Raw genomic sequence first — 16,448 nt, forward strand, 5'->3', positions numbered from 1 at the left:
AGATTATGCTAAGTGAAAGAAGTCAGACACAAAAGGACAAATGTATGATTCCATTTATATGAAACATCTAGAATATATTAATTCATAAAGAGACAGAAATGAGAATAGAGGTTACCAGAGGTTTGCGGGGGAAGGGAGGGATGGGAGTTATTACTTAATAAGTATGGAGTTTCTGTGTAATGAAACAGTTTTGGAAATAGATACTGGTGATGGTTACACAATATTGTGCCACTGAATTGCACACTTGAAAATGGTTAAAATGGAAACTTTTATTATAGCTATTTTTACAGTAAAAATTAAAAGGTATAGGTTAAGCATTCATTAACAAATATACTGTTTTTCTGGAGAGAGGGGATCCTTAACTGTCAAATGCAATGTGTAATGTTTGACTAACTCTCGATTTGTAAATAAAAAGCTGTAAGATATTCTTAGGACAAGTGGGAAAAATTAAATAGGCACAGATATCAATATAGATGTAAAATTTGATGTTAGGAAGTTGCTAACTTTCTTAGGTGTGATAATAGTGCTGTGGTTACATAGGAGAACGTCTTATCCTTAGGAGATACATACATGCTTTAATGTTTAAGGGTGAAGTGGTATAATGTCTACAACTTGCAAACAGTGATACAAAAAAAGATTGGGTGTGTTTGGGGCGGGAGTAGGGGGATGTATGGGTGTGCCTGCCTACTCCTTTGGGGGTAGGGAGAAGGGAGAGAGGAAGAGAGAGAAAGCAAATTGTCATGCAGGGTGTCATGTGGGGTCTCTGGTCCCACTCCCCACATAAGAACGCAGGATATGGTGAGGCCAAAAAGGAACACCCACGGAGCCATAGATAGGGGAGTCATACCACTATAGTCTCGCTGGCGGCCTGCGGAGACACAGGAAGTAGGAGCCACACTATCCGCAACCTGCCGTCCATTTCTCTCTGCCAACCAACCTCACTTACTAGCTGCAATCCACCGTGCTAACTGCAATCTACTCCAGCCAGCTCAGTCACCATCCTCTTGCTATCCTCCATTTCCTGCTAGCGTAGCCATGGTAGTTATATTAGTGGCCAATGGCTCACTGGTTACAGCTGATGGCCAACTAGCCACAGCTGATGGCCATCCAATCACAGTTGATGGCCATTGACTACCTGAGCCAGCACCTTTCCATGTGAGGGCAAGAGCCTGGAAACTGCACTCCTGGCTCTGTCCCCACACAAATGTAGCAAAACATTACTAATTGTCAAATCTAGGTAGAGGATATATGAGGTGTTCGTTGTACCGTTGTGTTTGTTTGTTTGTTTCCTTAAACATTTTCTTAATAAGTTAGAAACAAAATAAAAATTTAAAAGTCACACCACTTTACATCACAGAAATACTCCTGTTAACATATTGCTTTAAATACTTTTAGCCTTTTTTCTATGAATAGATAAGTATTCCTTAAATAAACAACACAGGATCAAATGTACATTAGTACCTGTTTGTCGTGCGGGAGACCCTGCTCGCTGCGCCATTTGTCATGCGCGGAGGCCTGCTCGCCAGGCCATTTTTCAGGCGGGGCGGCCTGCGGGGTCTCTGCTCCCGCTCCCCACACAAGAACGCAGGATATGGTGAGGCCAAAAAGGAACACCAACGGAGCCATAGGTAGGGGAGTCATACCACTATAGTCTCGCTGGAGGCTGGGCCCACCAGACGCGCAACCTGCTGTCCGCCTTTCCGCCAACCGACCGACGACTCTCCTCCACTCTCTCAACTCTGTTCCTCTCCTCTCTTCCGCTCTTCTCGGCTCTGCTCGGCTCTGCTCGGCAATCCTTGGCAGTCCCCATCAGTCCTCAGCTCTCCTCCGTAGCCGCAGCAGTTATACCAGCGGCCAATTGGCTAACCAGCCACAGCCGACGGCCAATCAGCCACAGCCGAGCCAGCACCTTTCCACGTGAGGCCGAGAGCCTGTAAACTACTTTCTGGGGCTCTGTCCCCACACTGTTCATTTATTCAGTCAGGTAAATTAACAAGTTATTATTTAAGAGTATTCTCCACAAGTCAGGTACATAAGTGTGGGGACAGAGCCAGGAGTGCAGTTTCCAGGCTCTCGGCCTCACTTGGAAAGGTGCTAGCTCAAGTAGTAAATGGCCATCAACTGTGATTGGATGGCCATCAGCTGCGGCTAGTTGGCTGTCAGATGTAACCAGTGAGCCATTGGCCACTAATATAACTGCCATGGCTACACTAGCAGCAAATGGGGGCTAGCAAGAAGATGGTGGCTGAGCTGGCAAGAGCGGATTGCAGTTAGCACGGTGAATTGCAGCTAGTAAGCGGGGTTGGTTGGTAGAGAGAAGCGGACGGCAGGCTGTGGATAGTGTGGCTCCTGCTTACTATGTCTCCAACCCAGCCGCCAGCGAGACTATAGTGGTATGACTCCCCTATCTATGGCTCCGTGGGTGTTCCTTTTTGGCCTCACCATGTCCTGCGTTCTTATGTGTGAAGCGGGACCAGAGACCCCCTCATGACACCCTACATGACAAATGGCGCAGCGAGCAGGGTACGATGCCAGCCAAAGCTCTCCGTAGGGTGGTGGAGCAGTTTGTGCCTATGAATACTCAGTCACAGGAAAATCAGGAGGAGCAAATGCCGGAGAGCTGGACTCCCGTGGAGGGGTGGAAAGACATGGACGGTTCCCCAACCAGCATAGGCCAGAGAAAGCGAAGATCATTGCGGCCCTGTGGGCTGGGAAGTTCTTGCTGAGGCAGCCCGGATGCAGGACTTGTAGTCCCAGGAGGAAATGCTTACTGAGTCCTCCGTGGGAGATGAGGGTGAGGTCAAGGTCATTCCTCACCCCCAGGACAGCCCTGGCGAATGACTATAGACTATGGGGAATTGCCTTCTATCCCTAATTTAATGGACCGCTTGACTGCTTGGGAACATACCACAATGTAATGGAACTGGAGGATTTTTTTGTGTGTGTCTTCACTGGCCGCCATCGAGAATATGTAAGCACCTTCACTGTGAGTTGCTGTTGTTCCAGCACAGTACCCTGAGAGGCCCAGAGAGAGTGGCAGTGCCTTGAGAGCCCTGGCTCAGTCCAGGAAGTCTGGCAGTGCCCAGAGAGTGTGGCAGTGCCCGAGAGGCCCTGGCTGTGCCCAGGGAGACTGGTGGTACCCTAAGAAGCAAAGGAAGTCTGGCTGTGCCCAGAACGATTGGTGGTGCCCTGAGAAACCCTGGCTCTGCCCAGAGAGCCTGGCTGTGTCCAGGATATTACATTCACCTCCAGGCTCCTCACACAGGGCCCCTCGCAGAAGATGCTTGTCGTGTAGATTGTGAGGCAAGACCCTGTAGGGCTGGAGTGTGGGGACAGAGCCAGGAGTGCAGTTTTCAGGCTCTCGGCCTCACATGGAAAGGTTCTGGCCCCGGTAGTAAATGGCCATCAACTGTGATTGGATGGTTATCAGCTGTGGCTAGTTGGCTGTCAGCTCTAACCAGTGAGCCACTGGCCACTAATATAACTACCATGGCTACGCTAGCAGGAAATGAAGGATAGCAAGAGGATGGTGACTGAACTGGCAGGAGCAGATTGCAGTTAGCACGGTGGATTGCAGCTAGCAAGTGAGGTTGGTTGGCAGACAGAAGTGGACGGCAGGTTGCAGATAGTGTGGCTCCTACTTCCTGTGTCTCCAACCCAGCCGCCAGCGAGACTATAGTGGTATGACTCCCCTATCTGTGGCTCCATGTGTGTTCCTTTTTGGCCTCACCATATCCTGCGTTCTTACGTGGGGAGTGGGACCAGAGACCCCGCATGTCACCTTGCATGACATAAGTGATTCCTGAAAGATCTCTTTGAATTTTCACTCAATGTACCAAGAGAATTCAATGTGCCTAATTTATTACAACTATAGTTTGTATAAATATCGTAAGAGCAGATGAAAAAAATTGTGAACTTTCAGTAACTGCATTGTAATCTAGGGACAAGCTCATCATGAAATACAATTCAGTCAAAGTTAATAAAGTTGTTGGCATTTTTTATTTTTGCTGTTCATTTATTTAAGAAACATTTACTGTCTATACTGCTCAGTGCCAGGTGCTATGGATATAAAGATGTATGATATCAATTGTCTGCCCCTGTGACGCTCATTCTGACATAATATTGTGGGTTCAGAGTCCCAGAGAGCAGTTTCTAGGCTTTCAGCCTCACGTGGAAAGGTGCTGGCTCAGGTAATAGATGGCCACTACCTGTGACTGATTGGCCATCAGCTGTAACCAGTTAGCCAATTAGCCACTGATGTAACTGCCATGGCTAAGCTAGCAAGCGTGGATAGCAGTTAGCAAGTGAGGTTGGTTGGCAGAGAAGAGGATGGCAGATTGTGGATAGTACGGCTCCTGCTTCCTGTGTCTCCAACCCAGCCACCTGGGAGAAATAGTGGTATGAATCCCCTATCTATGGCTCCATTGGTTTCCTTTTTGGCCTCACCATGTCCTGCGTTCTTATGTGGGGAGCGGGACCAGAGACCCCTCATGACATCCCACATGACAACATCTTAAAAGTATTAGTATCCTGATTGAAAGGGCAGCATTTGCGGAGTTCAGAGAATGGGTGTCTGGTTTCCCCACGAGTGGGTTCCAGAGGAGCTTCGTAAAGAAAGTGAAGTTTAAATTGAGATATAAAGGATAAACAGGAGTTAGGCTCATATAACACTAGATTGGAACAGGGGCTCTGGTGTTAGATTGCTTGATAGTCAGAGTGACTTTGGACAAGTTACTTCACCTTTCTGTGCCTCAAGGATGTTCTAAAGCTTAAATAATAAACTTAAGGCGCTCAGATACTTGTCTGGCACATAAGAGCTAAATTTATTGAGAACTTGTGATTATTGCTGCTATTTAAAAAAGAGCTACAATGTGGTATGCTTAATGCTGAGGTCACGGCAAGAAATAAGACATAACCTGTACTCGCTCTAGGAGTTTCTCCCCAGAACCCATCCCCACATCTACTTTATACCAAAATAAGCATCTCTTCCAAATGCAAAATACAGAAGATGTTAATTTCCTAAAAACGTTTATGTTTTTTGTTTCTATTTTTGCCACTTCAGCCTGAGCTGAGGCACTTTTCTGAGGATTCCCTGTGAACTCTGGGAGGATACAACTTCGAGGCCCGAAGGCAGGCCTCTACCACGCCGGTGTCCAGACCCCGAGCCCGGGCCTGGCTAAGAAAGCCTGTCACCCCTGCAGCCCCGCCCCCGATGAGCGCACCCACAAGCAAGCCCAGCACTGATTGATCGTCTCCTCCAGCTCACCGGCATCGTTGTATCCAATCGGCGTAGAGCTTGTTGATCGGCAGCGGCAACCGACGTACACAAGGGGCTTGAGCGTCCAGTGGAGGGAGCGAGAGGTCAGGCCATGAACCTGGGGTAAGCTGGGGCGAGAAAGGTGGGCTTCAGCGGGTGGAGGGTGAGGCGGGATGGGCCCTTGGAATCCTTCGCGGAGAACCTTCCAGGCATGCCCCGCCTCAAGCGGCAGTGCCGGGCTCTCTTTGGTGGAGGGGGCCAGGGGGCCGGATCGTCCTTTACCACCCCCCAGGCCCCCCCCTCCCCTCCCCGTACCCCTTGCTTTTCCCTTCATTCGAATTAAAACTGATGATCTCCGTTCCGCCGGCTCATTTACCTCAGGGCGGAGAAGGACGAGAGGAGATAAACCGTGAGGGCAGATGAAGCGATAAAGCTTAGCGCCTTCCCAGGGAGAAATCCTGGCCCAGGCCCCTGGTTCTTGGCGACCGTCTCTTTGGAATCTTTGCAGATTGACGGAGCGCCTATGAGTTTAGCGCCCGCCCTGTATGGAACTGATGCTTCTTAGGGAATCACAGTGGTACCAGTGCCTGGCACTTTATAGGCTCTCGTTCAGTAGTGGTTCAGTAAATAAAAAGGACTTGCATGGCTTTCGTTACTGGGAATTGTAATATTTTAAGAAGATGAAAGTCACCAAACTCAGACTATTTGCACATCGTTTAGCAAATAAATTGTGCTCTAGTATTTAGGGATATAAAAATATGTAACACAGCCTGTGCCTGAAGGCATTTACACTGCAGCAGTGCTAAACAGACAAAATTTGCTGTTTCAGTCAAGGTCTTTTTTTAAGTTTCACCAACATAAACAGGAACTGTTCGTATTCCTCCAACAGGGAAGACCTTGAAACCCATTCTTTCCAGTGTTTTTATAAACATGTTAAGCTAACTTGATTTCCCCTACTTTAGCGACACCTCAAGTTTCATGTTCCTAATCAGACTTTTCCCACCCTTTCTCTTTTTTTGGCCCGTTGGATTTAATTTTGTCTCTTGGAAGTCACTTTTGCCCTCCCCCCCCCCTTTCTTTTTTTACTTAAACAGTGAAATAACTGTGTGGACCACTATTTTTGTTTTTAGAGGATTTTTATTAGGACCTTAACAGATGTACAAAGTTCTTTGGCAGTGTCTTCTGTTACTTTGTGCTCTTTGAGTTGACATGCACAAATAAATTATAGCTGCCAAAGTTTATTATAGATTTATTGTTCTAATAGTAACAAAAGTGTCACTAAATGTGAATATGTATTAGTTGAAATCTTCAAAATAGAGTAGAACTCTATGCTCAAGCAGTGGATAATCCCGGTGGCAATATCATAGCTCATTTTCAAATAATGCTCTAGATACGCCATAGAATGTGTTAGTCATAAGATCGTTATGAAACTAATAAATGGTAGATATGTTTTGCTCCTTTAACTTAGGTGAGGAGTTTTGATATCAGCATGTTTTTCAGTCTAGAGTTACAAGAGTTAAATGACGGTATGATAACTGAATTAATTTGTTGCTTACCAGTAACAAAATGAAATTTCAGGCTAAAGATAAATTCTTAGTGTTGGAAAGTTTAAAAAATTTTCTCCTTGTAGTTTTCATTTTTATCTTAGATTGAAAAATGTTTTTAATTAAAAGAATGGTTTCATATTTACAAGATTCATGTATAAATTCAAAAGAACAGATTTACTTGAAAGGTTCAAATGAGCATTTCTGGCTATTTAAAATGTTGCTATTTCTTAAAATTACAACTCTCTTTTATTTTGCAGAGATGGTTTAAAGCTTGAAACTGAATTATTGGATGGAAAAACCAAGCTAATATTGTCTCCATATGGTATGCTGTGTTACCGGAATCTAAAATGTTAACTTTTTTGATTCCTCCCTAAAATTTATACTAGATTAACAGACTTTCTGCTTGTAATAGATTGATATTTGAATGGTACTTTGAAAAAGCTGTTTCCTCTGACTTCCTCAAATTTATTTTTTGCCAAGTTAAGTCATATTACATCACTGCTTACCACTGTCAGTATTTATTCATAAAATTTAATGTCCCAATATATTTCATGTGTGATACATCCCTTCATTATATTTACATGTAGCAAATATCCATATTGCCTAATTAATAATCTAGGTGAAGCATGTCATTATGTTTTGTGCATGTAAAGAATGTATTGTTTGAGAAAATTAAATTTATAGTAGGAGCACAATTGCTAAAGTCATTTTTAGTACTATCAGTTTTAAAACTAATTACTTTGGTAGTCTTCTCATTCGCATTTTCTTTTTCCCTGATCTGTTTATAGTCTTACCTTGGAAAATAAACATGAAATCAAAATACTTGAACCATACTGTTAAAGAACACTCAGGATCTAAAGTTAATGTTTTGGGGGTTAATATTTCTAATTGATAAATTCTTAAGATAATGCTAATTAAAATTTTCTTTTGTGACTGCCTTAGTATGTTTTTGGTTGATAGTTTAGTAATTTTTGTTTTCTTTTGTAGAACGTAAATCAAAAATTTCTGTGAAGGTAAGACAAATGACTTTGACCTGATCTGTTTTCAAATGTAAAATATGATTTGGAAATAATTCCTGTCAAAATATTATAAGGTGTTTGGAATGATGGTGAGACGTTCCCTTGGTTTCAGGATGGTCCTTTCACAGAAATGAATCATAATTTTGCTGTTCAAAAAGCCTTTTAGAACCTTTTTTCCTAGATCAGTGCTATCTAGTAAAGCTTTTTGCCATGATAGAAATGTTCTAAAATCATTGCTGTGCAATATAGTAGCCAGCCACTAGCTGTGTGTGATTATTGAGCACTTGAAAGGTAGCTAGTTTGACTAAGGAAGTGAATTTTTAATTTTATTTAAATTTATTAGCTATTGTACTGGGGAGCACAGTTCCCAAAGATGTTTAAAATTGGATATTTAGACTTTAAAACAAAAAAAATTTTTTTCATCCTCAAATTCCACTTTCCCACTCTAAAAGGGTATTGAATTCATAAGTTCTTACATGCATTTAGCTTTTTCCTTTAAGAGATCACATTTGAACTTAATGATAAATTTCCTTTTAAGTTATTTTTCTTTATCAGGAACCCATAGTAACTTTTTCTACAAAGTTACATTACCACTTTAAAAAATGTTTGATACCACTGCTTTTTTTTTGTTGTTCCTTATTTCTTTTTCCATTTTTAGGTTAACATCAGCAGAAATTTCTACTCTGCTCTTCCATAACTTACTGTAGCCACTTTTTTTTTTTCTATCTTTCCTGCGTCTTAAAGGCTTTCTTGCACATCTTTGAATAGATCCTATTGTGGATGAGTGGCACTTTTCTCTTCAACTCTGAACCCTTGATGGTTTTGCTATTTCTTCCAGGTTTAATCAAGGTGAAGAAGTTGCTTGAGTACCCAGCATATCAATCACTTGATAAATGGGTGATGATGATCAGAGTAATTCCACAAACTACCTGTAAAAATTATTTCTATATATATGATATATAGTTATATACCTTGTATGTTCCCTTAGTACCAGAATACAGATTGTACGTTTTTTCCTGACCCTGTCCTATTAAAATACTGCAAGTATTTTTATTTGCGTCACATTAACAAACAGTGCTCCCTTTCAAGCTCCTAGATAAAAAGCTATTTGTAATAGTTGATTTCTATCTTCCCCTGGCCTCTATTCTCTTTCACGTGTTTCCTCTTCCATTGATGTCCTTAATGGATTTGCTATATTCACCACATTTGTGAAGACATTTCATTGTCTTTTTAATCAATTTAGAACATCTGGAGATACCCTTTCATGCCTATAATAAACAAAGTTACTAGTCTTAGACTTTTTCGTAGCATCATTACAAAATTCTACTGGTGGTCTAGGGATATTTTATTCTAGGATTTTTCTTTCCAGAGTAACTATTATGCCTCAGCTGATGTTGAACTTAAATGATTTACTGTTTTAAAGCAAATTGTTTGGCTTTATCCCTCTTGCTTTTGGGACTCCAAAATACTGATGAATGGTAACTGTGAGGTAATGGATACGTTAATTAGATTGATTGTGGTGGGGGTGAGTCCCCAAAGTGGTGACTCAAACCCTGAACTAACAAGGTTCTTGGCTTCACGTAGGAACGAATTCAAATGTGAACCACTCTAGTTTAAAGTGAAAGTAAGTTGTTTTAGCAGAGAGGTAAGAAAAGAAAGGCAACCCTCTAATTGCTAGTGTAAGAGAGACCCCCTCCATCCTCTCCGCTGGGAAACCAGCGTGTTTCTTGTTTCCATGGGAAACTTCTTGGTATGGGGAATTTCTGCAAGGTATAAGAGGAATAGGGGCAGGTTTACCTTTAACTTTTGTAAGGTACAGCCTGTGGCTAGTTGTAATAGGTTTAATTACGGGAATGGCCATAATGGAATCTCTACTCAGTAGGCTTCTGGTGGTCTGTTCTGTGTGATTGCTTACATTCTGCCTGAGTTCTGCGTCTGGCAGCACACAGGCAGCAGGCTTGGAATCCAACCTCCTAGTTCCTTCTTTAAAAATAGTCCTTATGCCCCTTCCCTATATTAAGATCATCAAGTTGTATCCTAAATATATACAATTTTTAAATATAATTTTTATTTTTCAGTTACGATTGTCATGCAATATTATATCAGTTTTAGGTGTACCAACATAGTGATTACCCTGTTTCCCCGAAAATAACACCGAGCTGGACAATCAGCTCTAATGCGTCTTTTGGAGCAAAAATTAATATAAGACCTGGTATTATATATTATGTTATATTGTATTGTATATTATTTTATATTAGTATACCTGCTCTTATAATAAAATAAGACTGGGTCTTATAATAATTTTTGTTCCAAAAAGACACATTAGAGCTGATTGTCCGGTCTTATTTTCGGGGAAACATGGTAGACATTTATGTAACTTACTAATCACCCCAATAAATCAAGTATCCATCTGACACCATACATAGTAATTACAGTATTACTGACTGTATTCCCTATGCTGTACTTTACATCTCCATGACTATTTTGTAACTACCAGTTTGTACCTCTTAATCCCTTCTCTCCCTTCACCCATCCTCCCAACCTTCCCTCTCATCTGGCAACCATCAAAGGGTTCTCTTATCTATGAGTTTGCTTCTGTTTGTTTATTTTTTTAGATTCCACATGTAAGTTAAATCATATGGTATTTGTCTTTCACTGTCTGACTTAATTTCACTCAGCATAATACCCTCTAGGTCCATCCATGTTGTTGATGGCTGAGTAATGTTCCATTGTAAATATGCACCACTTCTTTATTCAGTCATCAATTGAGGATACTTAGGTGGTGTCCATTTCTTGGCTATTGTAAGTAATGCTGCAATGAACATATGGAAGCATAATGTCTTTTCGAATTAGTGGTTTGGGTTTCTTCGGATAAATAACAAGAAGTATAATTACTAGATCCTTCTTTGTCTCTTGTTACAGACTTTTTTTAAAGTTTGTTTTGTCTGGAATAAGTATTGCCACCCCACCTTTTTTGTTGTTTCCATTTTCATAAAATGTCTTTTTCCATCCCTTTACTTTGAGTCTGTGTGTCTTTCGATCAGAAGTGAGTGTCTTGTAGGCTGCATGTGTGAAGGTCTTAATTTTCTTATCCATTCACCACCCTATGTCTTTTGATTGGAGCATTTAATCCATTTACATTTACAAACTGTTGATAAATAATGTAGTTGGTGCCATTTTGTTATTCCTATTTTTTATCTTTTTTCCTTAAAGAAGTCCCTTTCACATTTCTTGTAATACTAATTTGGTGTTGATGAACTCCTTTAGCTTTTTCTTGTCTGAGAAGCTAGCTCTCCTTCGATTCTAAATGATAGCTTTGCTGGGTAGAATAATCTTGCTTGTAGGTCCTTGCTTTTCATCACTTTGAATATGTTGTGCCAGTCCCTTCTGGTCTGCAAACTTTCTGTTGAGAAATCAGCTGACAGTCTTATGGGAGCTCCCTTAGGTAACTAACTGCCTTTCTCTTAACTGCTTTAAAAAAATCACTTTAACCTTTGGCATTTTAATTATGATTTGTCTTGAATGTGGGCCTCTTTGGGTTCATCTTGTTTGCAACTCTGTGCTACCTGGGCTTGCATGTCTATTTCCTTTGCCAGGTTAGGGAAGTTTTTAGTCATTATTTCTTCAAATGGTTTTCAATTCCTTGCTCTCTTCTCCTTTTGGTACCCCTATGATGCAAATGTTGGTACACTTGATATTGTCCCAGAGGTCCCTTAAACTGTCCTCATGTTTTTGGTGTTTTTTTGGTTTTTTGTTTTTTTTTTGCTGTTTTGGTTGGGTGTTTTTTGCCTCCTTATCTTTCAAATTGCTGATTCAATCCTCTGCTTCATCTAATCTACTGTTCATTTCCTGTAATGTATTCTTCATTTCAGTTACTGTATTTTTCATTTCTGAGTGGTTGTTTTTTATGTTTTCTATCTCCATTTTTATGTTTCCTATATCTTTGTTGAAGTTCTCACTGAGATCATTGAGCATCCTTATAAACAGTGTTTTGAACTCTGCATCTCATAGATTGCTTGTCTCTATTTAGTTCTTTTTCCAGAGTTTTGTTATGTCTTTCATTTGGGAGATGTTTCTTTCTTTGTCTCCTCATTTTGGCTGCCTCCCTGTGTTAGTTTCTATGTATTAGGTAGGGCTGCTATGTCTCCTGGTCTTGGTAGAGTGGCCTTATGTAGTTGACATCCTGTGGGGCTTAGTCTCCCTGGTCAGATGAACCTGGTGCTCCAGGTGTGTCCCTTGTGTGGCTTGTGTGTGCACTCCTCTTGTAGTTGAGCCTTGATTGCTGTTGGAACACAGTGGGAGGGATTGACCCTCAGGGTAGACTGTGAGGACTGGATGTGACTATGGTGGAGGAGCTGTTGTGCAAGGGCTGACCCTATGGAGCAGGATTTGCCTTAGCGGGGCTATGGTACCTACCCAGTTTCCCCTTTGGATGTGTAGTTTGTGGAGGTAGTTAGGTGGTGCTCTGGTGTGTTCTGAAGCTGGCCACCTGGTATGTTGGTATTGGGGCCCCTTGGGAGGAGCCTTGCTGCAGGCCAACTTCAGCTGCAGCCCGTGCCCTGCGCAGGGTCATCTGGCATGAGCCACAAAGCAATTCGTAGATGGCAGCCACCCATGCTGGGCTTGGAGGTGCCTGGGAGAGGCCAAGCTGTGATCTTGAGACCTGAGGCCAGCTGCTGCTTGTTTGGTGTTTGTGAATCTTGGAGCGATTAGGAAAGTCAACAGCATGATCCGAGATAGGCCGTTTGGATGGAAAAGCCAGTGGAATCAGCTTGCGTGGGTCCACAAGTTGGGTGTGTCCACAAGTTGGGTGGGGCAGGGTCTCAGAATCACCAGGCAAGATGAACAGTGTTTGTTGGGTTAATGGAGGCTCCTATTAGGGTGTCTGCCTGCGTCTGCACGGTGGGAGAGGTGAGGGCTCAACAAACAATGGCTTCTACCAGCACTCTGTCCAGGAGAAAGCATCCCCTGCAGCCCTCGCCTTGAAGCCAGATAATTCAGTTCCTCCCTGTATGTCACTGGTGCTTTTCAAGCTGCTGCCCCAGTGCTGGAGCTCAGAGTGAGTCTGTCAGTGAGGAAGTTTGTGTGCAGGCCCTTTTAGAGGAATGCCTGGGACTCCAGCAGCCCTCTGTCTCACTCATCCATAATCTCTGCTGGTTTTTACATCCAGAAGTTATGGGGACTTCTCTTTCTGGCACTGGAACCCTGGGTTGGGAAACCTGGTGTGAGTCTGAGACCCCTTGCTCCTCAGGGGGGACCTCCACAGCTAAGATAACCCACCTGATTTTTAACAGCCACATGTGAGACCAGCCCTTTTCTGCCTCGCCACCCCTTCAACTATTCTCGATATGGCTTCTTCTGTATATCCTTAGTAATAGGATTTCTGTTCAGCTAGACTTTAGGCAATTCTCAATGATGGTTTTCTGTAGTTTAGTTTTAAATTTGATGTGAACGTGGAAGGAGGCCAGCACAGTTTTCACCTATTGTCCCATCTTGACTAGAGCTCCACAGTGCTTTTTTCCTTTCTACAGGAGTAAGCTCCTGAATGACTACAACACCTACCTACCGTGTTTTCCCGAAAATAAGACCTAGCCGGACCATCAGCTCTAATATGTGTTTTGGAGCAAAAATTAATATAAGACTCGGTATTATATTATATCATATTATGTCTTATATTAATTTTTGTTCCAAAAGATGCATTAGAGCTGATGGTCTGGCTAGGTCTTATTTTCGGGGAAACGGTATAGTTCTGTTTTGCTCCTTCCTCAGAGGTTGAATTACTGTCATCTTCATTGTGTGCTCTTTAAGCACAGCTGAACTCTAACTAATCATCATCAAGTTTAACATGTGGTCAGAGTACTTTCTTAATTCTATTAAAATCTGCATGTTTCTTCAATATGTGGTGATGAATGTAAAGTAAGTAAAGGTGGTTACCAGTCTTATTTCTTAAGCTTATAGGAAGAGAAATGAAAGAAATATTAATGATTCAGTGTCATGAGTAATTTGTGAGTTCTAAACTCTTAGAATTATCTCACAAATTATTTGAGATATAAAACATTAAAAATTTTTTACAGGTATTTTTGCATGTGAGAATCAGAGTAGTGACACACTAAAGAATGGCCTCATAAAAATTGTAAAAGCAGATAATATTCAACAACTACATTGGACACTGTCTTTATATCATGAAAAATTTGGTAGAATTAAAACTAGGTAAAAGAGCAACATGCTACATAAAAATGTTTTTGACCTAAAGGCCCTTTTTAATCTATTAAAATTCACCTTATCCAGAAACACTTGGGAAATGATTTGGCTAGATTGCTTTTTCTTATTAAGTAACCTAAACATAATTGAATATTTATTTTGTAGTTCATAATTTTTTACTGCTTCCTTTCATTGTTTTTCTTTGGTGTTGAGCTACAAAAAGTATTCAGAGTTTAGCGGAATGTATAGTGACCTCATAACAGGTCATTTCCCACCCCCCCTTTATTAAATAAATATTTTTAAAAGACCTTTTCTGTATATTATTTCTGATGTAAGTGTTTGAGGCAAAATAATTCTAGTTAAATTAGAGCTCCAATTAGTAGGTATCTGTTTAACAGGATTCACTGCTGCTGTAAAATTCCAGTATGTTTATAGAGCTCTATCCTTGGCTTTATTTGTTCTGTGACTGTAAGAGGGGGAAAAAAGAGTAAAACCTAGTTCCTGTTTCTTGGAAGTGAGGGTATCAGTCAGGTAAATAACTATATAGTACAAGTGGAATAAAATGTGTGTCATAGTAGGGTTATACAAAGGAGAAAACATTGGAAAGAGCAGCTCTTTGTGGCTTGAAAAGATGAGGGAGTGGTTCATAAATGAGGTGACATTTTAATTCGAACTTAAAAGATGAGGAAAATATTTATAGTAAAAGAAGTAGGGAAGTGTATTCTAAGCTCACAGAAAATGGTGGGCAAAATTTGGGGAATAGTCTGTACCTCGGGGAAGTGTACCACATAAAACTTAGTGAAGTTACAGTCATGGAGAGTTTAAATGTGTAGTCATTTGAACTGACTTGATGTGCATGTAGGGAGTATTAAAGAATTTTTGAAAAGCAGACTAGATATGATTTAATTGTGTTGTAAGTCTTCAGGCTGCCCTGTGAAGCACATTATCACAGCAGGGAGACCACTTAAAAGTCAATTACTGTAGTCCAGGGAGAGTCTTATGAGGTCCTGCACTTGTATGGTGGCTAGCAGAATGGAAGGAAGGGGACAGAAATGAGAGACTTGCAAGAGAAATCGACACTTCTTCGCAGTTTGAATGAGAATCTGATTAGAGAAATGAAATGCTCAACTGTTAATGACCCAAAAAAGGCCAGTATAAGTTAAAGAAGAGTGAGATTAGTAGGAGCTGTAGTCGTTGGAGACTGACTGAGGTGGTAGGGCTCAGCTGTGTAAGCCATATGCAGTATGCTGAGAATTTGCTTAATCCACACAGTGGTTTTCAAAAACTGGAATGAATTGCCAGTGTCTAAAAGTTGGAAAATTTGATGTAAAATCTGGTATTCGTGGTTCTTTTGAAATATTGGATGATCTAGCAAGTAGACTCAGATTCCTTTTTGGCAGTGTGGGCTGGTTCTGAGTAGTGTCTGCCTCCTTTGGATGGAAAAAGTGCTCTTTAGTTTATCCTAGTTCCCACCCAGCCTAATTTACAGTAGGTATTTGAGTTTGCCTCTTCTCAATTATAGAATTAGTTATATTAAAATAGCCACAGGGATGGGAGGGTAAAAAGACATTTTAGATTATGGTATTGGTATTATGGAAAGCCTAAAGCCAGGAAGAGATAGGTTGTAGTAAGGTGAGTGGGATAATATTGATTCTACAATATATTTTGAAAAGTAGGGCAAAATGTGATTGGCTGATTGGTCAAAGTGTTATATAATTTATTGAAAAACAAAGTTGGGATATGATAAGCCAGATGAAAGCCATGTGGCATCTACCCCACTCCCTACAGCAGCAATCTTATTTAACTTCACACCTCCAACACTTTTTCCCATACTGATGAGCACATAAAAGCAACACTTAATATTGATTGAAAGACTGTTGAATTATTTTAGGTTAGTTGGGTTTACAGAAGTGTACAGTGGATTAAATGGGATAGATTTGAGATAGGCTGTGATCTAGTAATGAAAACCTGAATTTAGGCATATTGTCGTTTAAATGGTGAGAAAAATGTTTGGAAGGAAGACATGACCAGTACTTGCTGGTAAGCTAAAGGAGGAGAAAGAGCCAAAGATGATTCCGAGGCTACTGGTCTGAGAGATTAGAACTACGGAGCCAAAGAAATGGGATATTTTGGAAAGGGGAGCTAATTTGGGGGGGCGGGGGAGAGAAAGAATTCAGTCTTTAAAATGGCATAGTTGAGGACAGTCGTTCAACAAAAATTTACTGAACACATACTCTGTTCTACTCACTGTTCCAGGTCCTGGGAATACAGCAGTGGACAAAGCAGACAAAAATCTGCCCTGTGGAGTGTACATTAAAAAAGGGGTGGGATGGGCAGACAATAAGCAAAATAGTAATAGAATATTACAAGACTAAAACGGCAACAGAGAAAAATAAAAGAGAAAGGGAAGAGGTACAATCACTT

The 16,448-nt window shown here is 41.2% G+C and overlaps 1 protein-coding gene across 4 annotated transcripts in view; it reads left to right on the forward strand.

The window, feature by feature from the left end:
• Positions 1 to 5,282: 5,282 nt before the first annotated feature.
• The window catches only part of CCDC66 (coiled-coil domain containing 66), a 49,370-nt gene continuing 38,204 nt past the window's right edge, over positions 5,283 to 16,448 (forward strand). For 3 of the 4 annotated variants that reach the window (XM_019724214.2, XM_019724216.2, XM_074313142.1), the window contains exons 1-3: positions 5,296 to 5,380; positions 7,062 to 7,126; positions 7,792 to 7,817. In XM_019724214.2, coding sequence (XP_019579773.2) covers positions 5,370 to 5,380; positions 7,062 to 7,126; positions 7,792 to 7,817 — 102 coding nt within the window. In that variant the 5' untranslated portion in view covers positions 5,296 to 5,369. Of the gene's footprint in view, positions 5,381 to 7,061; positions 7,127 to 7,791; positions 7,818 to 16,448 lie in introns of all 4 variants that reach the window. The other variant, XM_074313143.1, reaches the window with a different exon arrangement.

The sequence above is a fragment of the Rhinolophus sinicus genome, linkage group LG10, assembly GCF_036562045.2.
Source record: "Rhinolophus sinicus isolate RSC01 linkage group LG10, ASM3656204v1, whole genome shotgun sequence".
Lineage (NCBI taxonomy): Eukaryota > Metazoa > Chordata > Mammalia > Chiroptera > Rhinolophidae > Rhinolophus > Rhinolophus sinicus.